The following is a 27,494-nucleotide window of genomic DNA, read 5'->3' on the forward strand; positions in this document are numbered from 1 at the left end:
CACTGAGTCAAGTTCAGGCACCACTTGTCTGTAGTGAAGGGACCTTTTTCACCAGTCCCATCAGCTCAAGTTTCCCCTTTTGGGAAGGATAAAAGCTCCCCATGTCCCATGATTCTGTACATGCCTAATCCTGTCACCCATAGCTGTCAGCAAGAGTGCAAGGCTGAGTAATCCAAAGAGAATAGCAGTTAACATCCCGTAGTGCCAAACCCGTTCTTAGCCCAGAAGGACTTTACTGAGGGGGATCTCTAACGCCCTAAATCTTAGGAAGAAGTCTAATTTTCCTAAGTTGGGCCGCAGACCAAAGTTCAGTCAAGCATCCTTTCCTTTTATTAAGAGGGGTGTTTAAACCCACCCTGTCTTAGGAGAGACTCTCAACTCCTGTAAGTTAGGGCTCTAACCCAATCCTCTTCGTCACCTGGGTACCCCACCACTTAACGAAAGTTGGCCAATTGGTGCTGCAGTCTACTTTTTGGCACTGGAGGTCTCAGTATTGTCCCTGCGGGGTTTGCCAGGAAGTTATTACTGGAAAGGGGTCCTGATCCAGATGCCAAAAGAGGTCTGGATCTTGTGCAAGAAAGAATTCAAGGTGAATCCATAGAGTAAGATGAAAGCAAGTTTATGAAGAAAGTAAAGGAATAAAGAATGGCTACTCCATAGGCCAAGCAACCAAAAATGTCATATTGCATACCTATGCTAGTATTTCTATAGACTATGTTTCCAGAAATTGAATTGCTACTCAATTAAGATGTTTTAACACTTCAGCTTTTTATAATAATGTATTATTTTATGTTCCCATCAGTGGTAAAAGAAAGTGCTTGTTACCTTACTTCCTTACTAGTGCAGGGATATTATCAGTCTTTTTAATCTTTGCTAATCAAATAACCCTCAAACTTCCCCCTTCCCCAAATATATATAATTAGGTTGTAATTTGGATATTTTTCAGTATTAATTTATTGGCAGTTTGTTTTGTCTTTTTTGTGAACTATGTTTTTATGTCTTTACCTGTTTTCTTTTATGTATCATTCTTTCTTTGATTTGTAAGACCTTTTTCTTTTGACCATCCGTTAAACTTATCCCCATGTAACAAAGAATAAGGTATTTAAATTTCTTTCACTTTCAGATCAACCAAGAAGGATCACCTCTTTTGCTATCATAGGTTAAGATTTCTTTTCAGTAATGTAGAATTGAATACCTCTATTGTCATTTGTTATTTGCATTGCACCTAATAATTCAAAGAAGAGTTATATTTTCTTGGAAAATTTTTATACCATGTTTAAGAGGTTTTGTTTTTGTTTTTTAGAAAATATTGTAAGTTTAGCTAATTTTATATTCTTATTTATTATGCTTATTTCCCTTTTTGGTTCAGGATAATGCTGACTACAGATTATTTCAGAAAACACTCAAATTGTGTCGTTTTTTTGCCAACTCCCTTTTCCACTATACTAAGGTAAGTCTTTATTATACGTTACTTTATTTAATTGTAGTCCTCTCAAAAAACGAATTATTATCCCCATTCCACAGAATAGAAAGCTCGAGCTCAGATAGCATATAACTTGATCAAGTCACATATCTAGAAACCAATAAGGCTGGGATTTAAGTACAGATGTGATTTCTTTTTTATGGTTAGACTATGCCTTAGAAAGTAAAAGAAATAGTTTTTATTGTATTATAGGAAAAAGCTGATGATCATTTGAGAATTTTTAAAGATTCCCCTGATGGAATTGATTTTTTCAAAAAGACAAGCAGCATAGTTAGGGAAAACTTTGCCTCCCTACACACCAAGCAAATATCAGATGGGTTACTACCCATCAAATGCCATTGGTGCATTTCCCACAATGTGTCTTTGCCACTGGAATACAAACCCTGCAAGCTGCAGGGAACCCAGTGTAAGAAGCAACCAACTACTCTTAAATGGCAGCTGCCCAGAAAGACCAATTTGGATGGCAGTGTATCAGTAGCCAGGGTACCAGCCATGGAATTCTGACTATAATAAATCGTCATTGGAAACCCTTATCTTTCCTCAAAAACAGAAGAAAAGGTCAAAAACAAATTGAACATGGACAGTAGTTTTTTTAAAAACCACTAACATCTTTTACTAATAATGTTTTGTTCACTGACTGCTGTAAGCATTCTCTGCTCATCTTTGCAAATAATCTGCCTTGACAACTTTTCTATTTGTTTATTTTTTTGAGACAGAGTCTTGGTCTGTTGCCCAGGCCTGGAGTGTGATGGCATGATCTCAGCTCACTGCAACCTCCGCCTCCCAGGTTCAAGCGATTCTCCTGCCTCAGCCTCCCAAGGAGCTGAGACTACAGGCGCCTGCCACCACACCTGGCTAGTTTTTGTATTTTTGGTAGAGATGGGGTTTCACCATATTGGTCAGGCTGGTCTCAAACTCCTGACCTCAGGTGATCTGCCCACCTTGGCCTTCCAAAATGCCGGCATTACAGGTGTGAGCCACTGTGCCCGGTCGACAATTTTTCTGTTTTACAGTTACCACTACTATTCTGATGACTCTTACATATGCAGGCCTGTTTAAAATTATGACACAGTTTTTAAAGTGTGGTGGCTCATGCCTGTAATCCCAGCACTTTGGGAGGCCAAGGCGGGTGGATGACCTGAGGTCAGGAGTTCAAGACCAGCCTGGACAACATGGTGAAACCCTTCCTCTACTAAAAATACAAAATTAGCCGGGTGTCGTGATGCACGCCTGTAATCCCAGTTACCTGGGAGGCTGAGGCGTGAGAATCGCTTGAATCCGGGAGACGGTTGCAGTGAGCCGAGATCACACCATTGTACTGCAGCCTGGGCAACAAGAGTGAAACTACGTCTCAAAAAAAAAAAAAAAAGAAAAGAAAAGAAAAATAATTTTCTTTTAAAAGGGGGCACATTCAGGATTTTATTTTATTTTGCATTCCTTTGTGAGATTATATGTACTAAAAAGACACATTTTATGCAAAGAATGAATAGAGTTGTTTTATTTTAGGAATTTCTTCCTTTCCTCTCTGATTCTTGCTGTAATTTGCACCAGCTGTATCTTCAGATACACAGGTAAGAAGAATGCCGTATGATTATTAAGATATAACAATGCCATCTGTGCCATGCAGTGCTTGAGTACCTACCATTTTACAGTAAAACAAAAATTTTTCTTAATGTTTTAGTAATTTTTATCTGCTAGCTTGAAATAATTGGAGATAGAGGCTTTTGAAAGATACATTCCACATGAGTTATGCTTATCTTTGTATTTTACTAGTACCTTATACAGGAGTGATAATTAGTAGGGTGATAAAATCCAATGGCAAATATAAATATATATATATACACAAATATACGTATACCTTATATATGCCTTTATATTTTAATATTGGCATTTTTTCATCTTTATTTTTGTTTCTATGAAGTTTAAGTCAGTCCCCATTTGAATTTAAATTTTGATACCTTTCTGTAATTCACTTTACAGGACGGTCTTTTTTCTGAAACCATCTCAGAAAAGAAAGGGAATTACAGAAAGGTATCAAAATTTAGATGGGGGCTAGGCGACTTCTAAAATTGATGGTTACCTCCAAAGAGCCCTAAATTTGACACAAAGTGAGTTCATTTATCCATCAGTCCTGTTGCAGCTTCATAATTCATTTAGCATCCCAGACAACTTTTTCATACCTTTCCTTCCTCGAACTTCCTGTATCTCCAACATCTTCCCAATTCCTCATTGTCAATGACCTCACTTCCTGTGTCACTGAGGAAAAATGGAAGCAATTAAAAGAGAGCTGCTGTATGTTTCCTGTAACACATCTACTATTCTATGTGTCTAGACCCATATATTCATTCCCTCACTACCATGAGTGAACTGTGCCCCTAAGACTAGCCTCTCCATTGTGCATTGGATTTCATCCTCTCTCACAGGCTCAGTGACCTTGCACCAGCAATTATTCCCTTTCCCTCTTGCATCATCAGCCTTTCCTCCATACTGGGTCACTCTCATGAGTATACAAATATGCTGTTATTTTTCCCATCTTAACAATGCAAAACAAAATCTCTTGACTCTACATCCTCCTACAAATACCCTCTCGTTTCTCTGCCTTTCTTTACAGCAAAATTTCTAGAAAGAGTTGTCTATACCCCTGTCTCAACTCTTTCTTGAATCTAGTCCAGTCAGGCTTTCTGCACCAACACTTCATCAAAATAGTTCTTGTTAAGGTCATGAGTGACCACCACATTACTGCATCCACTAGTCAATTATAGTCCTTCTGTAACCTGTCAGTAGCACTTGATCCTCTTTTATGAACACTTTGTTCTTTTGGTTTCTAGGACATGTCTCACTCTTAGTTCTCTTGGTTCCAGTCTTACTATCTGCTCCTTCTCAGCTTCCCTAGGAGGTTTCTCTTCTAAGTTAAGTGTGTCCCAGCACTTACTCCTCAGGCCTGTTATCTGTCTATTATCATTTAGTCTCAAGACTTTAAATGTATATCTTCTTTAATGTCTAACTACCAATCAGGACATCTATACTAAATTGTCCCAAACTGAACTCTTGATTTCCACCCATGTCATCCTCATACCCAGTAAAATCTGCTCCTTTTGTAACCTCTTTATTTCAGTTTAAGTGGCAACTTTGTTCTTCAAATTGATCAGGCCAAAAAACCTTGCCCCTTTAGCATATTCTGTCAATGTTACCCTCAGTGTACACAGGCATGCACGCACGTGCATGTACATGCACTTCTCATCACCTGAACTGCTACCATCTGATCTGACTCACTATTATTTTCTTGCCTGGATTTTGCAAAAAAGTTTATGTCTTTGCCTCACGCTAGTTTGTTCTCCACACAGTAGCCAAAATGAGTGATAAAAAACACAAATCAAATGATGTGACTTCTTTGCTCAACCCTCAGATGACTTTCATCAATAGAACTTCTTGTCTTTCTTTCCTTGTTTTATTTTTTTTCTCTGCAGCACTGAATTAACCTCTGCTATATTATGTATTTACTTGTACACTTGTCTGTTAACTGTCCCCTTTCATTAGAATTGTAAACTCTATAAAGACAGTGACTTTGTATATTCTCTTTATTACTGTATCACCCACTCGTGGAACAGTGCATGGCATGTATACATAGGCACTTAGTAAACATTTATCTAATTAATTTAAAAATATTTGATTGAAAAAATAAATTCTTGCAATGATGCTCAGTAGATGTAATTCAAGTCTGGAATTTCATTACTATGTTTTATTTGTATATGTCTTTTATTTGCTTATAATTAATCCTCACGATAACTCAGAATCAATGTCACAAATGACAAAACTGAGTCTCAGGAAGGGCAAATGAATGAACCAAAGTCATGTAACTAATTGACAGATTGGTGCTTTTTCCATCACGCTACAAAAACCTCAAGTGTTTATCTTAAGTGCATACTTTAAAATGCTGTTATCCTCTGCTAGACAGAGTTTCTCATGTATTGTCAAGTATACAATTAATGTGGCAAAAAATATAGAATACATATCTTAGTTCACATAAGTTTTGATTGAACTTTAGTTTAAAACCCAGTTACTGAGACATTTTCATGAAATAGTCTTTCCATTCTTCTTCAGTGTTAGTATATGGTTTATTTCTTGTAAAGCTCTTACTTCTGAGAAACTGAGTATTAATTCATAGTAAATTCAGCGTTCTGCCTATTTAAAAACAACTTTTTTTTTTTTCTTTTTTGAGACGGAGTTTCGCTCTTGTTGCCTAGGCTGGAGTGCAGTGGTGCGGTCTTGGCCTCCCAAAGTGCTGGAATTACAGGTGTGAGTCACCATGCCCGGCATTTTGTTTGTTTGTTTAGTTGGTTGGTTGGTTTTTTTTTTTTGAGACAGAGTTCACTCTCCCGCCCAGGCTGGAGTGCAGTGGCGCGGTCTTGGCTCACGGCAATCTCCGCCTTCCAGTTTCAAGCGATTCTCGTGCCTCAGCCTCCCGAGTAGCTGGGATTACAGGCATGCACCACCACACCCAGCTAATTTTTGTATTTTTTAGTAGAGACGGGGTTTCACCATGTTGGCGAGACTGGTCTTGAACTCCTGACCTCAGGCAATCCACACGCCTCAGCCTCCCAAAGTGCTGGGATTTGACAGGCGTGAGCCACCACACGCTCCACCTAAAAACAACTTTTAATAGAAATAAGCTAGAATTTATCAGAAATAATCTTTTCAATATGTATTTTCACTTCTGATTTACGATAGATTTTTATAGTATTTTTAAGGATATCATTGTCAAAATGGTATCAGTGCCTCAAAGCAACAAAGATTTCTCTAAGATTATCAGCTTCTCATTTTATAGAATTATAGCTATGTTTAGTTTAGAGATCTTGATCCAATTCTGGTTTCAATTCAGTACTTGGGATTTTGTTTTATAAAATGCACACTTATTTTTAAAAATTTAGTTTTTAATATATTTTTACTACTAGAACATCAGTTTATAGTACTTACTGTACCTAAAATTTTAAGATAGCTATTAATAAGTTTTTTTCTCTCCTTTTCCAGCAAGTTTCCTCCAAGCCTTTATGCTACCAGGATTTCTAAAGCACACCAGGAGGAAATAGCAGGTGCTTTCCTAGTGACCCTGGATCCACTTATCAGTCAGCTGCTCACATTTCAACCTTTTGTGCAGGTGGTTTTGGATAGTAGATTAGGTAAGCTTCAAAACAGATTTAATGGTAAATCATCTATTATGACATGTTAGAGACAGTGATTTCCCCTAACCATTCTTTTTTACAATTAAGAAATTTTTATTAAGTTTCTTTTAGTTTCTTTTCTTGAAACATATTTCTTATTTCAAAATTATACCTGGCTGGGCACAGTGAATCATGCCTGTAATCCCAGCACTTTGGGAGACCGAGGCGGGGAGATCACCTGAGGTCAGGAGTTCAAGACCAGCCTGACCAATATGGTGAAACCCCATTTCTACTAAAAGTACAAAAATTAGCTGGGTGTGTTGGCGTGTACCTATAGTCCCAGCTACTTGGGAGGCTGAGGCAGGAGAATCGCTTGAACCCAGAAGGTGGGGGTTGCAGTGAGCTGAGATCGCACCACTGCACTCCAGGCTGGGTGACAGAGTATGACTCTGTCTGGAAAAAAAAAAAAAAAAATTCCTTTACGTATTAATCAGATTTCTGCTGAATTAATGTGTTTTTATTACATGTAAGACCTGCCATGTGAACTACAGTTTCCACAATGTCTTCTTCTTGTTGTTGTCATGGATAAGCTGCCATCTCAGCCTAAGGAAGTGCAAACCCTGTGGTGCACAGACAGCCAGGCCTCAGAAACTACAACCAGGTAGCAAACATGTTTTTATCCAGTCACATTACCAATGGTTGAGAATGCTCTGTTGTTTGGAATGGTCTTGAAATTAAGTTTTGTTTTTTTTTTAATCAGATATTTATGTTAATAGTTATTGTGTAGACCTCATATGTGTGTGCTACACACACATATATATTGCTACTATATAACAGTAGATAAATATAAAATATATAAACCTATATTAGATGCTAAAAATATTTTAATGTTTTAATTTTGTTTAGTATTGCTTAATGGTGAGCATTATAAACATTGATTATAATAGAGTAGCTGTAAGTAGAAGCATTTAAAAATGAGCTCTGGTAAATAGAACACTAGACTATGGGGGAGTGTGTGTGTGTGTGTGTGTATATATATATATATGGTATATCCTGGCAAATTTTACCTTTAATCATCTTCCTTGCCAACACCATAGTCCATGCTCTAGTTTCTTTCTTCCCGGATTACTCTGTGCTCTAATTTTCTACCTCTTCCTTTATCCCATTCTGTGTACATAACATTTATGTACTGTCAAACTCCTTAAAGGAGAATTTTTGTGGACATTTTTTGCATCATTTACCAACTGTTTATCTTAGTACTGAGTTATACAAAGTCAGAGTTCCTCAAGGAACTTGAAACTTAAATAGCTAAATTAGATATTATATGGAAAACAGAAAATAAGTAGCAGAAAAGGAGGAGTCATTTTAAGATTAAAATGGTTGAAGAAACTTAGAGGATTTAAACAACAAATTAAAAATAGTCAAGTTATGGGCATGGTGTAGTGGCTCACGCCTGTAATCCCAGCATTTTGGGAGGCCAAGGCAGGAAGATCACTTGAGCCCAGGAGTTGGAAGACCAGCCTGGGCAACATAGTGAGACCTCATCCTCAGAAAAAATTTAAAAATTAGCCAGGACAGCTGGCACATACCATTGGTCCCAGTTACTTAGGAGGCTAAGGTAGGAGAATCACTTGAGCCCAGGAGGTTGAAGCTGCAGTGAGCCATGGTCTTGCCAGTGCACTCCAGCCTGGGTGACAGAGCAAGACCCCGCTCCAAACAAAACAACAAAACTGTCAAATTGTAAGTACGTAAAGAAGACAAAAGCACGAGTAAAAGGAAGACATAAATAAGGAGTGTGACAGAAACAAGGAATATTTGTTGAAAATGAATACAAGAATGAGGAGCAAAAGTAGAAGATGGCAACAGTATGGGACAGGCTTTTATTCCAAAGTTGAGAAGTTCTAACATTATGCTTCAGTTTTTGAGCAGAATAGAAGCTCAGAGCCAGGTTTAGGGAGACTAACCTCATCATGGTACACTGAATGGGATAAAGGAAGAGGTGAAAAATTAGAGCACAGAGTAGTCCGGGAAGAAAGAAACTAGAGCGTGGACTATGGTGTTGGCAAGGAAGATGATTAAAGGTAAAATTTGCCAGGATATACCTTATATATATACCTATAGTCTAGTGTTCTATTTATCAGAGCTCATTTTTACATGCTTCTACTTGCAGCTACTCTATTACAATCAATGTTTATAATGCTGACCATTAAGCAATACTGAACAAAATTAAAATATTAAAATATTTTTAGCATCTAATATAGGCTTATATATTTTATATCTATCTACTGTTATAAAGTAGCAATATATATTGTCTACACAATATTAACATATCTGATTAAAAAATGTTTTTTGACACACATGAGGTCTACACAATAACTATTAACATAAATATCTGATTAAAAATTTTCTTTGACACTGTATTTTCCTTTTATGTGCATATTCACACATGTTGGAAACTTGCTGAGTATACCTCTTGAAATTTTTCTTTGCTTAAACAACCTTCCATGTTACATATTATTATTATACTTGCTAATTAGTAAATGTTATTAACGTTGGGTTCAATGTTCTCAATTTCTCTGCAGGATATCTCTACTCAAAGCCATTTTCTACAGTTTTGAGCAGTGTTCTGGTGAACTCTCTCTACCTGTTCATTTACAGGGATTAAAGAGTAAGGGGAAAGCTGAGGTGGCTGTCACATTGTATCAGCATGTTTGTGTTCATCTGTGTACATTTATTACTTCCTTTCATCCCTCACTGTTTGCTGAACTGGTAAGCATATTACTGTGCTAAGCTAAGGTTACACTTTTGCTTTCTCTTCACTGAAATTGTGATTCATATACAGAAGAAAGTGTGGGAATACTTAACGTGTATTCGTTTTGAATGAAACTTAGTTGTGTCCTAGAAAATGGTAATCCTAGATTCCTATATTGTATAGATCTAATATTTGGCTAAAATATTTGAGAAAACATTTTGGGTGGGGAGGTATGCAAAGACAGTGTGAGAAGAGGAAAAAATATGTGGTACTTAAGTAAGTTTCAAAAGAAAAATTAATAGCTTGTAGTACCAGGGCTCTTTTAGATCTCAGATATAATGTAGATTTTCAAAAAATAGAATTTGATTCGAAAAGAGGTTAAGAAATTCTAGGAATTTGATACTTGTAATATCTGAAATTTAAGGATCAGTAGCATTTCAGATATTACATAATATCTAGCACCTATTAAATATTGTATGTGAATAAAAGCAGAAAGAAGAGTATAAGCATATATGTTATTTATGTTGTTTTGAATATTTCAGGCTACTTAGAGAATCTTTGTGGATCCTCGTGATTGAGTTACCACATTTAAAACCATGTTGAACTCTCCATAGCACAGCACGGTACTTAATGTATAGTAGGTGCTCAATAAATAGTGAGGGAATGGCAGTGTCCTTTTAGATACTAGAAAGTAGAACTTTCCCATTGAGGATCTGTTCTTTGGATTCTGATAGTGCTTTCTTGTTTTATTTTGAGAAATATAATACTATTATTGTGAATTTTAGTATTTAAATAAATTTTTCTGTTTTTGATTAGGATGCTGCTCTGCTGAATGCTGTACTTAGTGCTAATATGATCACCTCTTTGTTAGCTATGGATGCATGGTGCTTCCTTGCTCGGTACAACATATTTGCTTTTTCTTTGGATTGGTTATTAGTAGTGACTGACAGTAAATAATTTTATAATTGTAAGTTTATAGAAAAACTATGTTTCAATAATCCTTTAATAATAATTCCCAAAATGCTTTGATTTCATATTACAGCATTAAATTAGGAAACAAGTTCTCTTCTTTCTTTGGTTCAAGCCAATAGATGAGTACTGTTTAGGGAGTTTTGTATATTGTGATACTATTTGGTCATGGAAGTAATGGCAGTTTTTAATGTCCTCATCAGAATATTTAGTGCTTTATGCAAGTTCATCTCCTTGTGTTTCTGAGTAATTGTATAAACCCAGTTGCCTTCTCTTTATATTGCAGATATGGGACTGCTGAACTCTGTGCATACCATGTCACCATAGTGGCTCATCTGGTGCGTAGAATTACAAGGCCTCAAATACCCACTCTCTATGCAGTTCCTTTGGGGATATGATAATCTTTAAGAATGTGAATATCAGCGGGAGAAATATCATAGTAACAAGATTGTTTTGACAGTCTTTGTCCTGTATTAATGCTGATGCTTTTAAGAAGGATGTACTGAAAAACTGTTAGTGTGAAACTGGGGATGTTTTCTCATATTCTCAGGATTTTATGTAATTTCAGTAATTGTTCTGGGAAGGAAAGACTAGGTTGAGATTACATTTAAAATTGAATACAAAGTAGAAAATAAGAGCGATTTATAATTGATGGCCAAGAGGTCTCTCTCCTCTGTCTCTCTAATACGCCTTAGACAAGCTGACCCTGATTTTGTTGTATTTTTTTTTTTTAAGTCAGGATGATTTGAGAGGAACTTGAATTTGACAGTGATAGATGCTTTTGGCAAAAGAAGTCATGTTTTATGAATGGGTACACAGAAAATGATTTAATAATGATTTCATCTTTTTAACATTAACATTTTTTGCTTTTAAATTCTGAAGTGTTTTATGTGTTCCATATAAGATGATTATGACCTATTTGTTATGTATTTTTGTCCCTGGCCTTTAAGATCTTATGTGGGCCATACATCTTTTGCTTTCCAATAGTCTTACTGTATCTTACATTTCTTGGTTTACCTTTAAAGGATTTTGTAGATCAGACAGTGAGGTGTGTAATATGAACAGCTGACATCTATGTCTCCATGGCTAGATGGTCTGGATTATCACTTACCCACTTTACTAAATCCTTAACATATCTTTCACAAAGCAGATAAAGAGTGATTTTTATGTTACGTGTTTTATGTCTCAGGTTTCCTTTAAATAAAAGCTTATCAGTGCATTATGGTGTAGGAATGGATTTCTTCTAGTTCATTATGATATAAATTGATTCCAGGATGGAATGATAGTATATTATGATAGGAATTGATAAAATTGAGTTTATAACATTTTTTTGTTAGTGGTGGTTTTTTTCTTAGAGACAGGGTCTCATTCTGTCACCCAGGCTAGAATGCAGTGGTGTGCAATCATAGTTCACTACAGCCTCAAACTTCTGGGTGCAAATGGTCCTCCTCCCTCACCCTCCTGAGTAGCTGGGACTACAGGCATGCACCACTATACCCAGCTCAATTTTAAAACGTTCTGTGGATATGGGGTTCTTGCTGTGTTGTCCAGGCTAGTCTCAAACTCCTGGGCTCAAGCAGTCCTCCCACCTTGGCCTCCCAAAGTGCTGGGATTACAGTTGCGAACCACCACACTCAGCCCCTATAATGTCTTTTAATGAGCTTCTGTCTTGTAGAGTTTTATCTACCTCTCTATTATTGTAGTTAGATCTTAAAAAGTTCCATGAATTGTCTTTGGACTGACATACCAAGTTATCAAAATGATAATTAGAAATTACAGTGTTATTTTTAAATATAATGTCAAAATTTCAATCTCATTCTAAATTTAGATTCATTGAAGATAAAAAAGAAAAGCCCCAAAATTAAAAGTCAATATTACTACAATCTTTTCCCCTAGAAAGAGCTGCTATTAATATTTTGGCATATTCTCTTCTTATAAAAATTCTGATTCTAAATTAGTCAATCTCTTCTCTCTTTCTCATGTCTTTTTCCAGATAAAATCATGCCCTGGAGAATGTTATCAACTCATCAACCTATCAATACTGTTGAAGCGTCTCTTTTTCTTCATGGCCCCACCCCATCAGGCAAGGAAGGATATCATCTTTGTCACTGTCTGTGAACCTGCTCAGAGTTGGATTCAGACTCCTTTGATAGCCTTTTTTTTTCCGTTTTAAAAATTTTATTTTATTATTTTTTTGAGACAGGGTCTCACTCTGTCACCCAGGCTGGTTGTACAGTGGCTCAACCATAGCTCACTGCAGCTTCAACTTCGGCTCAAGCAATCCTCCCACCTCAGCCTCCTGAGTAGCTGGAACTACAGGCACACACCACTACGCCTGGCTAATTTTTTAAAAAATTATTTGTAGAGACTGGGTCTCACTATGTTACCTAGGCTGGTCTCAAACTCCTGGGCTTAAGTGATCCATCTCTGCCTTCCAAAGTGCTGAGATTGCAGGTGTGAGCCACTCTGCCTGGCCTTGCCTCCATTTATTTTAAATTTATTGGTGTGATCTAAGTATAAATTTTCGACATGTTGATTGCTTTGTTTATTGCTTTCAGCTGGGTATAGATTTTGATGTCCTTGCTTCAAGTTATAATAATTATTCTAATTCCATCTTCCTGAAATAGATCTTTCCCCTTATTTTTCAAGTATATTTGAGATACATGAAATGAAATGGTTCTGTATCCCCTGCCCCTTTTATTTTGAAGAGCTAGAATATTATTTTTGTTCTTAATGGTCTTTACATAAACCTGTATGGCTTAGTGCAGTCCCTCAGACTGGTCACGTCGGAACTCTTTTATGAGCTTTTTTAAAAATACAAGTTCCTGGACTCTAATCTGTGGATGGGTGGGTATGGAGGCATGGGTATGAAGTAAGGCTCAATAATTGGTTTTGTTGGTACTATCATTAAGTTCCTATGTGAGTCAGACTTGGATCTAAGCTTGGGAACCACTACATTAGTGAAGGGGATTAGAATTTAAGGTCCTGTGGTCCTTGCTTTGAATCCTGGCATACCGTGACCTTGGGCAAGTCATCCTTTCTGAACTTCATTTTCCTTGTCTGCAAAACAGAAGATATGTATAACTATTTTGAAAAAGTTTGTAAAGACTTGGAACTAATACATGGAAAACAGCATAGTGCTAGGTTTAAGAGGGTGCTCAGTAAATGCTAGGAGTTATTTCTGACTAGGGTTTTTGCCCCAAGTCCAAGTCTGTTCCTGCCCTAGAGTGGTTGGTCAGCAACCAGAGGTACTCCAACTACCTCTTAGCCTTCTTTTTCTTAAAGGTAGCCCCACCCATTAGCCCTCTAAGAGCATGGGAAGCTTGCTTGCTTCCAAAAGAATTTTCTACTCCAGATCTCTTAGAAGAAGTGGGACTGGGAGGGAAAGGGTCACATGTCATAATACTTTAAGAAAATCACTTTCCTTTTTTTTTAGACACAGGGTCTGGTTATGTTGCCCAGGCTGGTCTCAAACTTGAACTCAAACGATCCCCCTGCCTTGGCATCCTAAAGTGCTGGGATTAGAGGTGTGAGCCATTGAGCTCAGCCGTCACTTTCCTTTTAACCTTAATTTTCTTATTTATACAACAGGAATAAAATTATTTTCCCAAAGTGGTTGTGAAAATTTTAACTTTTAAAATAATATAACTCAGAATGAATTAGCTATGAGGTCTAGAAGCAGTGTTCTAAATTAGATAAATTATAGTCTATGCCTGGAGATCTCTTACTCTCAGTTTTCTAAATTTTTCCAAATCAGGCTATCAGATATATAAATTATAGGTAAATGAACGGTTACTTTTAATTTGTATCTTCGGTTATCGAATGCAGATTTTCTTTATGTACAAGTTATTGTGATAAAACTTAAGAAACCTGAATCTGAATACCTATTCTGAGAGTCTTTAGGAGAGTTAATTATAAAATTGAGATAGATACTAATACTCATATGGCAGTTAAGAAACTTGATAAGATAGAGAATATACATATGGCATGAAAAGACCATTTAACAAATGTTAGGTCTCCTCTCCTGTTTGGCCTTTTTTTTTTTTTTTTTTAAACCCCTTAAGATATTATCCTTTCTCTTAAAGGAAGGAGGACGGGAAATAATATTTTTGAGACTGTACCAGTCCAGGCACTTAATTCATTTAATCCTTACAGCAGCCTTGTGGGATAGATAATATTGTGTCCATTTGACAGATGAAGAAACAGTAGCTCGAGGAAATTAAATAACTGCCACAAATTCACACCTAACAGCTGATCTGGGATGCTGAGGCAGGAGGATCGGAGGATCGTTTTATTTAGCCCAAAGTTCAAGTCCAGCCTGGACAACATAGCAGGACTCTCTTTACAGCTTGGAAACCACTGCATTATCTCATGATATCTCAAGGAACATAAAATCTAGTATAAACTATAAATTTATAAAGATACTCATATTAAAGAGTGGTTTGTGATGAATGCCAAAACTGAGGCACAAATCAAATGTTGTTGGGTGTTCGTAGCTGAGACAGTCATTTCTGAAGAGGTGCAGCATGGGAACAGGTAGACATAGGAGTTGGAGTTGATGGCATTTGAGGTATGTGTTACAGGATGAATGTGGAAGGTGGTGGGACTAGAGAAGCAAAGGCAAGAAAGCATATTAGAGAAAAAAGGAGAAGCAAGCAATGAAACTTGAAATAATTATTCAGCTATTTGCATACAAGATGTTGTCTTTTTAAGTAGTAAAATAAGAACCCCAATTTTTTTTACTAGTGATATAGCCTTAACATAAATGAAAATAGTTAATCCCAGTATGGTGATAATATACTTTAAAAAACAAAAGTGTCTATGATGCTCATTTGGAAGAAGATGCCGATAGAAATAGATGTTAGAATGCATTTACTGTTTTAATATGAGGGGTAATTATTGAATATCACATTATTTCTTTTAGTATGTAACATTAATAGTATTCCATTTTATCAAGAAAAGCAAAAATACAAGAAGGTTACCTACTTGAGGGAAAAGTATTTAATATGCCTTATCTAAGCACACTGATAGTTTGTACTATCTTTTTAATGTAAAGTAAAAATTACTGCATTTACATTTTAAACCCACAAGTGTATTTTTTCTTTCCAGTTTTAAGAAGGGAAATCATAATTCTCTGTGTATTATTCCCTTATACTTTAGTCTTTTATGAACTATTTTGTCATAGCAGTTTTAAGTCTTTAGAATTGTGTTGAAACCAGGGTTTTCAACCTCAGAATAGAATCTTGAACTCTTTCTGTAACAAATTTTGGCAATACCTACCCTTTTATGTTGTCCAGGACATTATATTTTTAGTTTCTATTTTGGAAAGGGAAGTAGTTCACTCACTCACTGGACTTTATTATAAAGAAAGGTGATACTTGAACTGATATTTGCCAGTTGGCACAGTTCTCTTGGCTTTCCTGATGTAGTTTGCTTTTATGAATAAAGCTGCTTTTTATAATAGACACTCGCTCATCAAGGGATCTGTTTTTCTGGCTGTAGCCTCTGTCACAGCAGATAGCCACATAATTTCTAGCTTGTATTGACAGGTAAATATTTTCCACAAAAGAAGTAAAATTGAAATACAAATATAGTATATGACGGAAAAGTTTCTCTGTCAGATTTAATTTTTTTTGGTGAGTTTTTAGTTTTTGGTGTAGGAAAAGTTTTCATCAAGTAGATTTTGAATATTTTAAATTGAATTATTCTACTTCTTAGAAAATATACTAATATACTTCCTAGTTGGATTATACTTATTTTAATCATTAAATGCACTATTGGTTTTACCATTTTTCCACCAAAAACTGATTCAGCATTTAAACTGTTTCTTAGAACTCTTGTTTTCCATTTTTATCTAGTCTGTAACATCTGCATTTTAACAAAACAGTACTTTTCTGTTAACCTAGTAAGCACTTTGAATTGTTATTTTAGTGGTGGAATGGATTTGCCAACCACATTCTTTTTGATTTGTGGCTTACCTTTGTGAAACTGATTTAGTATGTTGTCTAAAGTAGGGCAGAACCAGCTAACTCAGTTTAAAGCTGAATCTTTGCTTCTTTAAGTTCTCTGCTATGAATCAAGTGAGATAATAGTAAGCTATGAAGGTTGACTAAATCCAGTTTGTATATGTGGAATGTTACTTTTGACTTAACTACAAGGTGAGGAGTATACAGAAAAATAAGACTTATTGGTAAGTAGGAGCATGATAAGATATCTGACATAACTAATAATGAAATACATTATTTAATGGCTTAGTGCATTTATATCGTGCTCCACTTAAGCTGTGTTTTTGTTTTGGAAACCAGTGCAGTGTCAACAACAATAATAATAAGGTATGTTCATTTATGTTACCTTGGTCTGGAACATAGATATTACGGTACTATTAAAAAGCTTTCTTGAAATATTAAATGTGGAAACAAATACTTAGCTTTTGTGTATCCATTCCTCTGACTTGTCTCATATTACTCTTCTTTAACAATTTATTTCAGCTGGAGTTTATCCATAAATTTTCCCCAAAAGAAGCAGAAAATCTGCCTGTGTGGCAGCATATTTCCTTCCAGGCGTTACCTGCTGAGCTTAGGAAACAAACTGTCCATGAGGTCTCCACGGTAGGCACAGCAGAATGCAGGAAATGGCTGAGCAGCAGTCATACTTTGGGAGAACTAGAATCTCTGGTAAGATAATAATTTTGATTAATTTTATTCATTCAGCAGCTATTTATTGAGCATTGTTTTAGGTAATGGGGATAGGTTGTTAATAACAAGCACACAGGCTCTGTGCTCTGTTTCTGTTAGAACCTAGTAAGATTTTCAGATTTCTACATCGTAAAAGAATCTGTGAGAAACGTACTGTTATTTTAATTGATGTATTATATTGGGGGGTTGTTTCCTATGTTGCTTAAGACATGTTGAGACATGATCAAACACACTATGGAACACTTGACTTGTGTATTTTTGCTGATGCATCTCTGGATTAGGCAGATGTAATTCTTCCATTTGACAAAATACAACCCCCATTTTATGCGAACTTACTCTGAACCTTTATGTACCTTTTACATAGAATGTTCCCTCATAAAATAATGGAATAATAAAAAGACACTCATCCACTAGAAGAAGTAGGAAATGCGAGCTTTTAAAAAGTTGACTGGATATAGTACATGTAATTGAATTTTCCAGTTTAGTGTTCATACGCTCATTCATTCAAGAAATGTATTTGGAATACTTTTATGTGCCACTTTGTTCTAGGCATTGGGGGTACATCGGGAACCAAAAATTTCTACTCTCATAGACTCACATTTGAGCTTAGCAGTGGACAGTAAAATAAGAAATGCCAATTTACATTAAGTAGAGAAAAGCAAGGATAAGGATAGGGCATTCAAAGGGACAGAGGTCTATTTGCAATTCTAACTTAGGAGTTCAGGGTCTTCTGAGGGCATATGTCTCCATGCTGAGTACAAATGTTCTGATACTGTTACATGTAATGACACTTGATCATAATTATTATAATTTTTTGTGAGGGGATGAGGTTTTGTTCTCATGGCCCAGGCTGAGGTGCAATGGCGTAATCTTGGCTCACTGCAATCTCCGCCTCCCAGATTTAAGCAATTCTCCTGCCTCAGCCTCCTGAGTAGCAGGGATTGGCTCCCACCACCATGCCCAGCTAATTTTTTGTATTTTTAGTAGAGACGGAGTTTCGCCATGTTGGCCAGGTTGGTTACGAACTCCTGACGTCAGGTGATCCACCCGCCTTGGCCTCCCAAAGTGCCGGGATTACAGGTGTGAGCCACAGTGCCCAGGCTTATCCAAAGGAAATGTTTTTATGTGACTTTATTTTAGAAAACCTGTTAAATACCTTGTTAATAGGTTAAATGTGTCTGAGTTTTGCATTTAATGTGTACCAATTTCTATAGTAAGGACAAAAGATGTTTTGTTTTATATTAGGTAAAGTAAAAGCACTATAAGTAAACTTTTGAAGTATGACCACAGCTTTTTAGTCCAGCAGGTTGTTTAACATATGTCTTTTTAAATTTTTTTTCAACTTTTATTTTTTATTTTATTTTTTGGGATGGAGTCTTGCTCTGTTGCCCAGGCTGGAGTGCAGTGGCATGATCTCGGCTCACCGCAACCTCTGCCTCCTGGGCTTAAGCGATTATCCTGCCTCAGCCTCCCAAGTAGCTGGGATTACAGGCACCCACCACCATGCCTGGCTAATTTTTGTGTTTTTAGTGGAGACAGGGTTTAGCCATGTTGATTAGGCTGGTCTCGAACTCCTAACCTCAGGTGATCTGTCCGCCTCAGTCTCCCAAAGTGCTGGGATTACAGGAGTGAGCCACCATACCCAGACTCAACTTTTATTTTAGATTTAGGGGATACTTGTGCAGGTTTGTTACCTGGTTTTATTGCATGATGCTGAGGTTTGGGGTATCAATGATTTCATCACCCAGGTACTCAGCATAGTACCCAACAGTTTATCAATCCTTATCCTCTCTCCTCCCTCCCCCTACTAGTAGTCCCAGTGTTTATTGTTGCCATCTTTATGTCCATGAGTGCCCAGTGTTTAGCTCTTACTTATAAGTGAGAACAGTGGTATTTGGTTTTCCATTCCTGTATTAATTTGCTTAGGATAATGGTGTCTAGCTGCTCTATGTTGCTGCAAAGGACATGATTTCATTCTTTATGACTGTATACTATTCCATGGTATATATGTACCACATTTTCTTTAATCTGTTGATGGACATCTAGGTTGATTCAGTGTCTGCTGTTGTGAGTAGTGCTGCAATGAACAAGTGAGTACATGTGTCTTTTTGGTAGAACAGTTTGTTTTCTTTTGGATATGTACCCAGTAATGAGATTGCGGGGTAGAATGGTAGTTCTGAGTGCTTTGAGAAATTGCCAAACTGCTTTCCACAGTGGCTGAAATAATATACATTCCTACCCACAGTATATAAGCATTTACTTTCTCTGTAGCCTCACCAATGTCTGTTGTTTGACTTTTTAAACGGCCATTGTGACTGGTGTGAGATAGTATCTCATTGTGATTTTGATTTGCATTTCCCTGATAGTTTCTTTATATGTTCGTTGGCCTCTTATGTGTCTTATTTTGAGAAACGTCTGGTTCATGTCTTTTGCCCATTTTCTAATGGGGTCGTTTTTTACTTGTTCAGTTGTTTTAAGTTCCTTATAGATTCTGGATAGTAGACCTTTGCCACATGCATAGTTTGCGAGTATTTTCTCCCATTTTATTGGTTGTCTGTTTACTTTGTTGATAGTTTCTTTTGCTCTGCAGAAGCTCTTTAATTAGGTCCTGCTTGTCAATTTTTGCTTTTATTGCAATTGCTACCGGTGTCTTTCTCAAGGCTGAGGTCTAGAATGGTGTTTCCTAGGTTTTTTTCTAGGATTCTTATAGTTTGAGGTCTTACATTTAAATCTTTAATCCATCTTGAGTTAATTTTTGTATATGCTGAAAGGTAGCTATCCAGTTTCATTCTTCTGCATGGCCCAGCACCATTTATTGAATAGGAGTCCTTTCCCCATTACTTGTTTTTGTTGACTTTTTCAGTGATCACGTGGTTGTAGGTATGGGGCTTTATATGCAGGTTCTCTATCGTGTTCATTGATCTATTTCTGTTTTTATACCAGTATCATGCTGTTTTGGTTACTGTAGTCGTACAGTTTCAAGTCAAGTAATATGACGCCTCTGGCCTTCTTCATTTTACTTATCATTACTTTGGCTATTCAGGCTCTTTTTTGATTCCATATGAATTTTAGAATAGTTTCTTCTAATTCTGTGAAAAATGGTGTCAGTAGTTTGGTAGGAAAAGCATTGAATCTGTAGATTGCTTTGGGTAGTATGGCCATTTTAATGATATTGACTCTTCCAATCCATGAGCATGGACTGTTTTTCCATTTGTTTGTGTCATCTATGATTTCTTTTAGCAATTTTATCGTTTCCTTGAAGAGATCTTTCACCTCCTTGGTTAAATGTATTCCTAGGGGTGTGCATGTGTCTACTGTAAACAGGATTGTGTTTTGTTGTTGTTGTTGTTGTTATTCAGACGGAGTCTCTGTCGCCCAGGCTGGAGTGCAGTGGCGCTATCTCGGCTCACTGCAAGCTCCGCCTCCCGGGTTCACGCCAGTCTCCTGCCTCAGCCTCCCAAGTAGCTGGGACTACAGGCGCCCGCCAACACACCCGGCTAATTTTTTGTGTTTTATAGTAGAGACGGGGTCTCACCATGTTAGCTAGGATGGTCTTGATCTCCTGACCTCGTGATCTGCCCGCCTCGGCCTCCCAAAGTGCTGGGAGTACAGGCGTGAGCCACCACACCCAGCCTTGTCTTCTTGATTTGCCACTCAGCTTGAATGTTATTGGTGTATAGAAATGGTATTGATTTTTGTACATTGATTTTGTATCCTGAACAGTTTGACTTCTTCTTTTCCTATTTGTATGCTGCTTTTATTTTTTTCTCTTGCCTTATTGCTCTGGCTTGAACTTTCAATACTATGTTGAATAGGAGTGGTTAAGAGTGGGTATCCTTGTCTTGTTCCATTTCTGAAGAGGAATGCCTCCAGTTCTTGCCTGTTCAGTGTAATGTTGGCTGTGAGTTTGTCATAGATGGCTCTTATTATTTTGATGTATGTTCTTTTGATGCCTAGTGTCTTGACGGCCTTTATTATGAAGGGATGTTGGATTTTACCAACAGGTTTTCCATGTCTTTGAGATAATCAATATGGTTTTTGTCTTTAATTCTGCTTATGTGGTGAATCACACATTGATTTGCATATGTTGAACCAATCTTGCATCCCAGGAATGGAGTGTACTTGATCATGGTCAATTAAGTTTTTGATGTGCTGTTGAATTTGGTTTGCTAGTATTGTTTTGAGGATTTCTGCATCTAGAACATGTTCATTTGTAAAAGGAAATAGGTAAATCTTAAGAAGTTGTATGGTAATTTCATAAAATTAAGTGTGGTTGTCTAATAGATTAAAGGCATTCATTGTTACTGATTATTACATTCTCATAAGACCTTCCCTGTACCCCCACCACACCTCAAAAAACCTCATTCCTGGCTAGTCAGAGAGAGAATGGAGTATTTTCACACATAGGTAAGAGTTAATCCAGAAAATATTGCCTTTAGTTTCAAATACTAGTACTTCTTAAGTACTATCTTTGCTTATTAAATGCAGTGTTGCTGAGGCATTTAAAATTTTCAAATAACAGGAAAAATAAAAATCTAGTAAACCATAAAGATTGCTGTGTGCGTAATCTGAAAAAATAACTTTTTGTTGATGTGTATTATAAAGTAGCTTGATTATACTGACCACTTGTATCAAAGCTATTTATTAAAGTACATTTCTGCTTTCATTTGGTAACTTTGGGTTACCAACATTTCACCCTAAAAGGAAGTTTATGGCTGGGTGCGGTGGCTCACGCCTGTAATCCTAGCACTTTGGGAGGCCGAGGTAGGCGGATCACAAGGTCAAGAGATCGAGACCATCCTGGCCAACATGATGAAAAGCAAGTCTCTACTAAAAATACAAAAATTAGCTGGGTGTGATAGTGCGTGCTTGTAGTCCCAGCTTCTTGGGAGATTGAGGCAGGAGAATTGCTTGAACCTGGGAGTTGGAGGTTGCAGTGAGCCGAGATTGCACCACCGCACTCCAGCCTGGTGACAGAGCGAGATGCCGTCTCAAAAAAAACCGTTTATTTAGAAAAACAAAGCAAATGTTTCTGTGTACGAGGAAAATTATTTTTAATATATACTTGTGTTAAGTAAATAGCTGAAAAGATGGCTTTGGCTCTTAGAAATATTATTCTACATGGACTTTTATGAAGAGTTAAAAGTAACTTTTATAACCTCTAGGTAAGTGGGCTCTTGGTGGTGCTTTAGACTGGTATTTAAACTCAGGTCCTTTCTTGTTTCTGCCCTTTAGAACACAGTACTGTCTGCTTTGCTTACAATATGTAATTCTGCTGGTGAAGCTTTGGATACAGGAAAACAAACTGCAATTATGGAAGTTGTGAGTCAGCTTTGGGCTTTTTTAAACATTAAACAGGTAAGGAAAACAACTGATCCTTTCTTTATCAAAAAACAGAAAATATCAAAAAAAGAGGATAGTACTGAAATTTTCCAGTGTAGAGTAAAATGTATCTCATTCTTTTGGGTGTTTGGTAGACCTTTATAAGAACTTAAAGTATCTGTACTGTCTCAGGCCGCTTTCATTTTCAGAGTGTGATAGAATTATATTAGTAAAATTAGAATACGTGATGTGATGGCAGTCCACCTACTTACTTTCCTAACTGGTTATACCCTCTTCCCTACCCGCGCCCCCCGCCCCTTATCTCTTCCCCTATTGTTTCTGTTCTGTTTTGGGTTAATGTATCCCATTTCTGTGATTCTAGGGCCTTTAATAAATCTTTTGGGCAATGGAGAGTGAGCTGACTTAAAGGTGGAAAGGGCTAGTGAACAGATGTGGCTAATTTCTATTTCTCTTTCCCAGCAAAGCCAAGAAGCCAAGTGATGATCTAAAACTAATGATATGCCTCCCACACCATGGTTGTACACCTGTTTCTTAGTTTAAAAATATAAATAGGCTGTTTGTTTTCTCTGACTAAGTATAACACTGGCCTCTGGCAGCTAGTGGAAGCTAAAGGCAACAGCCATACTTTTGGGAAATGATAGAAATGATTTTACAGATAATGTTTTATTATTATTATTTTTTTATGGTCAGATTACCCTACTGCATGGTTTTGACTTCAACAAGTACTTTCCCGGATGTTCACAAATCATTCAGTATTCATTCAGGATATCTGTGATGGGGATATAGCTTACAATATTATAACGTAAACCAAAATTATGAAGAGGAGAAATGAAATTTTAAGATGACTAAGGAACATTTATATAAGCCTTTCAGTCACAGACAAGTAATTAGATCCTTTTAGACTTAAATTTGGATTTCAATCACAGCTCTGCTTTTTATCATAGCCACGTGATCTTGAACAAATTTTTTAACCTCTTTGACCCTGTTTTCTTATCAGTAAAGGTAATAATATCTACCTCATAGAGCTGTTGTAAGGCATAAATGAGGTAATATAAAATGCTTAACATATTACCTGATATATAATAAGTGCTCAATAAAAGTTTGCTATTATTATAGTAATTCTTACGTGATTGAAACTTTTTCTTCAAAATTATTTTGTGTTTCTTAGGTAGCAGATCAACCTTACGTTCAGCAGACATTCAGCCTTTTACTTCCACTGTTGGGATTTGTCATTCAAACTCTAGATCCTAAACTGATAGTTCAGGTAAGAGTAATGACCAAATTGATACTTTGTTTGCTAAGGAGGTTGCTAAATTGCTATCATGTGAAATAGCTTTCTAGAAATAGTTATTTTAAACCTCCTGTTGTGTCATATATTGACTTGTCTTCATCAAGGATATCTCATTTCTCTTCTTTCTTCCTTACAGTATTAATACACGGCGCTGTTAATTCAGCCTTTATCTGTTCTTCGTCACCCCATACTGAGCAGTCAGTACTTTTTGTTATTACTGTTAACTACCCCCCCACAAACCCCTGAGGTTAGGAGTCGTAGTTCATGTGTTGAACCCTGAGCAGTTTCAAAGGCATTTCAGCAGCTGTGGGAACGCTGAATCGGTTAACCAATATGGATTAAAAGATAGCACCCATTGTTTCTTTGAAGAAATACAATTATTTTGAAAGAAGAGCACTACTGAATTTCCTCTTCGGCCTCCTGAATTTCCTCTTTGGCCTCCAGCTTACATGGCTAGGACAGGCAGAGCCTGGGTCACTGTCTAGGCAACCCTTGTCGTGGTGCCTCAGCTGCGCCTTTCTTTTGGAGGTTCTAAGATGACAGAGAAAATGGGAAAGCCCTTCAGCTAAACCGAAGTGATTTAGAGGCTTTGGAAAGAGTCCATACTAGAGAGAATTGATGCCCCAAATTAAGAGTTAGCTTAAGCTCAGGGTCAGGTAAGAAAGAGAAACAATAACTGTTAAGAGAAACTACCCTTCTTATTTATGAAGATGATGGAAGAGATGATTCCTGTCACAGTATGTGGTAGAACAGAAAGGAATGAAACTTAAAGCTTTGCTTTTAGTAGCTGTTTTTAATGATGTGTATATGAAGAAGTTAGCAATAACAAGTATGTACTATACCATATGTGTAACATGGATTTTACTAATTTATAAAGAATCAGAATACAATAATTAACTCAGTGAATGCAACAATTTGATTCTGATTCTGAAACCTCTAATATTCTTTTAGAAAAAATAATTTTGATATAATGTGCCTACCTTTAAAAAACCCTAACAAAATTCTAAAATTTTTAATTAAGTAGATTGTTCAAAACGTATTGCTTCCTTTATAAAAGATTTCACCTTAAGATTCCCTTAAATTAGGGGTTTGCAAATTATGGCCTCCTGTCTAAATTTTGCCCTCCTGTTTTCAGCCCAAGAGGTAGGCATGATTTTTAAAGGTTTGCAAAATAAAAAATAATATGTAACAGAGAACATGTTGCCTACAAAGCCTAAAATATTTACTATTTGGCCTGTTAGAGAAAAAGTTTGCCAGTCCTTACTAAATAATGAACTTCTCTCAATAGAATTTTAAATACAGGCATACCACAGAGAGATTACAGGTTGTGTTCCAGACCACCACAATAGAGTGAGTCACATGAATTTTTTGGCTTCCCAGTGCATACAGAAGTTATGTTTACACTATACTGCAGGTTAAGTGTACAACAGCATTATGTGTAAAAAATGTATATAATTAAAAAACACTTTCTTGCTAAAAATGCTAATGATCATATGAGCCTTCAGCAAAGCATAATCTTTTTGGTGGTGGAGGGTCTTGCTTCAGTGTTGATGGCTGCTAACCCATCAGGATGGTGGTTGCTGAAGGTTGGGGTGGCCATGGCAATTTCTTAAAATATGACAGTGAAGTCTGCCACATCAATTGACTCTTCCCTTCATGAAAGATTTCTCTGTAGCATGTGATGCTATTTGATGGTATTCTACCCACAGGAAAACTTCTTTCAAAAATACAGTCAGTCTTCTCAAATCCTGCTACTGCTTTAACAACTCAGTTTATGTAATACTCTAAATTCTTTGTTTTCATTTCAACAATGTTCACAGCATCTTCTATACCAGGAGTAGTTCTGTGTCAAGAAACCACTTTCTTTGCTCATTCATGAGAAGCAACTCCTCATCCACTCAAGTTTGATCATGAGATTGCAGCAATTCAGTCACATCTTCAGGATCCACTTCTAGTTTGCTAGCTATTTCTACCACATCTGCAGTTACTTCCTCCACTGTAGGCCTGAACCCCTCAAAGTCATCCTTGAGGGTTGGAATCAACTTCTAACTCCTGTTAATGTTGATATTTTGACCTCCTACAAATGAATCATGAATATTATTCATGGCATCTGGAATGATGACTCCTTCCCAGAAGGTTTTCAATTTACTTTGTCCTGGTTTATCGAGGAATCACTATCCATGGCAGCTATAGCCTTATAAAATGTATTTCTTAAACAGTAAGACTTGAAAGTAACAATTCCTTGATTCATGGGCTGCAGAATGATTGTTGTATTAACAAACATGAAAACAATCATCTCCTTGTATATCTCCTTTAGAGCTCCTGGGTGAGCAGGTGCATTGTCAATAAGCAGTAATATTTTGAAAGAAATCTTTTCTGAGCAGTAGGCCTCTCAATAGTGGAATACAAAAAATATTCCGTAAACAGTGATATAAACAGGTATGCTGTCATCCTGGCTTTGTTGTTCCATTGATAGAGTACATGCAGAGTAGATTTAGCAGAATTCTTAAGGGCCTTAGGATTTTTTTTAATAGTAAGTGAACATTGGCTTCAACTTTGCCAGCTGCATTACCCCTCAAGAAGAATCTTGAAGCCAGGCATTGACTTCATCTCTCTAGCTATGAAAGTCCTAGACAACATCTTCTTCCAATAGAATGGTGTTTCCTCTACATTAAAAATACATTGTTTAAGGCAACCACTTCCATCAGTGATCTTAGCCAGATCTTCTGGAGAATTTACTGCAGCTTCTTCATCAGCACTTGTTGCTTCGCCTTGTACTTTTATGTTAGAGATTGCTTCTTAAACTTCGTGAGTCAACCTCTGTTAGCATCAAACATTTCTTCTGCAGCTTTTTCACCTCTCAGCTTTCACAGAATTGGAGAGAGTTAGGGCCTGGCTTTGGATTTGGCTTTGGCTTAAGGGAATATTGTGGCCGGTTTGATCTATCCAGACCACTAACTTTCCATATCAACAATAAGACTTTCTGTGTTCATTGGAATAGCATTCTTCATTTCCTTCAAGAACTTTTCTTTTGTATTCACAACTTCGCTGACTTGCAAAAGAGGCCTAGCTTTTCACCTCTCTTGACTTTTGACAGCCTTCCTCACCAGGCTGAATTATCTTTAGCTTTCAAGTGAGAGATGAGATTATTCTTTTCACTTGAACACTTAAGAGGCCATTTTAGGTTTAATTTTCATATTGTGTCTCAGAGAATAGGGAAGCCCAAGGAGAGGGGGAGAGACTGGTGACCTACCTGTTGGTAGAACAGTCACAACACACAATTTATTATATTAGCCATCTTATATGGGCACAGTTTGTGGCACCCCAAAACAATTGCAATAGTAACATCAAAGATCACAGATCAACATAATAAAATCCTGACGAATAAGTTGAAATATTGCAAGGATTACCAATCTGACAGCCATGAAGTGAGCACATGCTGTTGCAAAAATGGTACAGGTAGACTTGTTCAGTACAGAGTTGCCATACACCTTGTATTTGTAAAAAAAAAAAAATACAGTATCTTCAAAGTGCAATAAATCAAAGCACGATAAAATAGTGTCTGTACAAAATATTGTTTAAAGGTTTGATATATAAAGTTTTTCAGGAACATGTATACTTTTATTTTTACAGTGGTTTGAGGCAGGAGGGTGTGGTAAGAATAATGCTGTAATAGTTAACTTGTTCATATGATTGTCTTATTTAAATTCTACCAGTGAAGTTCAGGGGCTGTGGTGTGTTTGTTTTTTTCTGGGTTTGGTTTTGTTTCCCCTCCCCACATTTCCATCCAAATCTTAGGCAG

The 27,494-nt window shown here is 36.8% G+C and overlaps 2 protein-coding genes across 9 annotated transcripts in view; one reads left to right on the forward strand and one right to left on the reverse strand.

The window, feature by feature from the left end:
* FIRRM (FIGNL1 interacting regulator of recombination and mitosis) overlaps window positions 1–27,494 on the forward strand; it is a 57,808-nt gene that overhangs the window by 24,962 nt on the left and 5,352 nt on the right. For all 7 annotated transcript variants that reach the window (XR_013416278.1, XM_077999597.1, XM_015124868.3 and 4 more), the window contains 11 exons: window positions 1,370–1,450; window positions 2,990–3,054; window positions 6,512–6,660; window positions 7,174–7,303; window positions 9,225–9,411; window positions 10,211–10,293; window positions 10,650–10,701; window positions 12,357–12,446; window positions 16,852–17,037; window positions 22,294–22,416; window positions 23,570–23,665. Coding sequence is in view for 6 of the 7 variants with exons in the window: in XM_077999597.1 (XP_077855723.1) it covers window positions 1,370–1,450; window positions 2,990–3,054; window positions 6,512–6,660; window positions 7,174–7,303; window positions 9,225–9,411; window positions 10,211–10,293; window positions 10,650–10,701; window positions 12,357–12,446; window positions 16,852–17,037; window positions 22,294–22,416; window positions 23,570–23,665 (1,242 nt within the window). In the remaining variant the exon portion in view is untranslated. The remainder of the gene's footprint in view (window positions 1–1,369; window positions 1,451–2,989; window positions 3,055–6,511; window positions 6,661–7,173; window positions 7,304–9,224; window positions 9,412–10,210; window positions 10,294–10,649; window positions 10,702–12,356; window positions 12,447–16,851; window positions 17,038–22,293; window positions 22,417–23,569; window positions 23,666–27,494) is intronic.
* Window positions 1–27,494, reverse strand: part of SCYL3 (SCY1 like pseudokinase 3) — a 79,078-nt gene that overhangs the window by 3,192 nt on the left and 48,392 nt on the right. For both annotated transcript variants that reach the window (XR_013416295.1, XR_001441553.3), the window contains one exon: window positions 3,664–3,739. The gene's annotated coding sequence lies outside the window, so the exon portion shown is untranslated. The remainder of the gene's footprint in view (window positions 1–3,663; window positions 3,740–27,494) is intronic.

This window comes from Macaca mulatta, chromosome 1 (assembly GCF_049350105.2).
Source record: "Macaca mulatta isolate MMU2019108-1 chromosome 1, T2T-MMU8v2.0, whole genome shotgun sequence".
Classification (NCBI taxonomy): Eukaryota; Metazoa; Chordata; class Mammalia; order Primates; family Cercopithecidae; genus Macaca; species Macaca mulatta.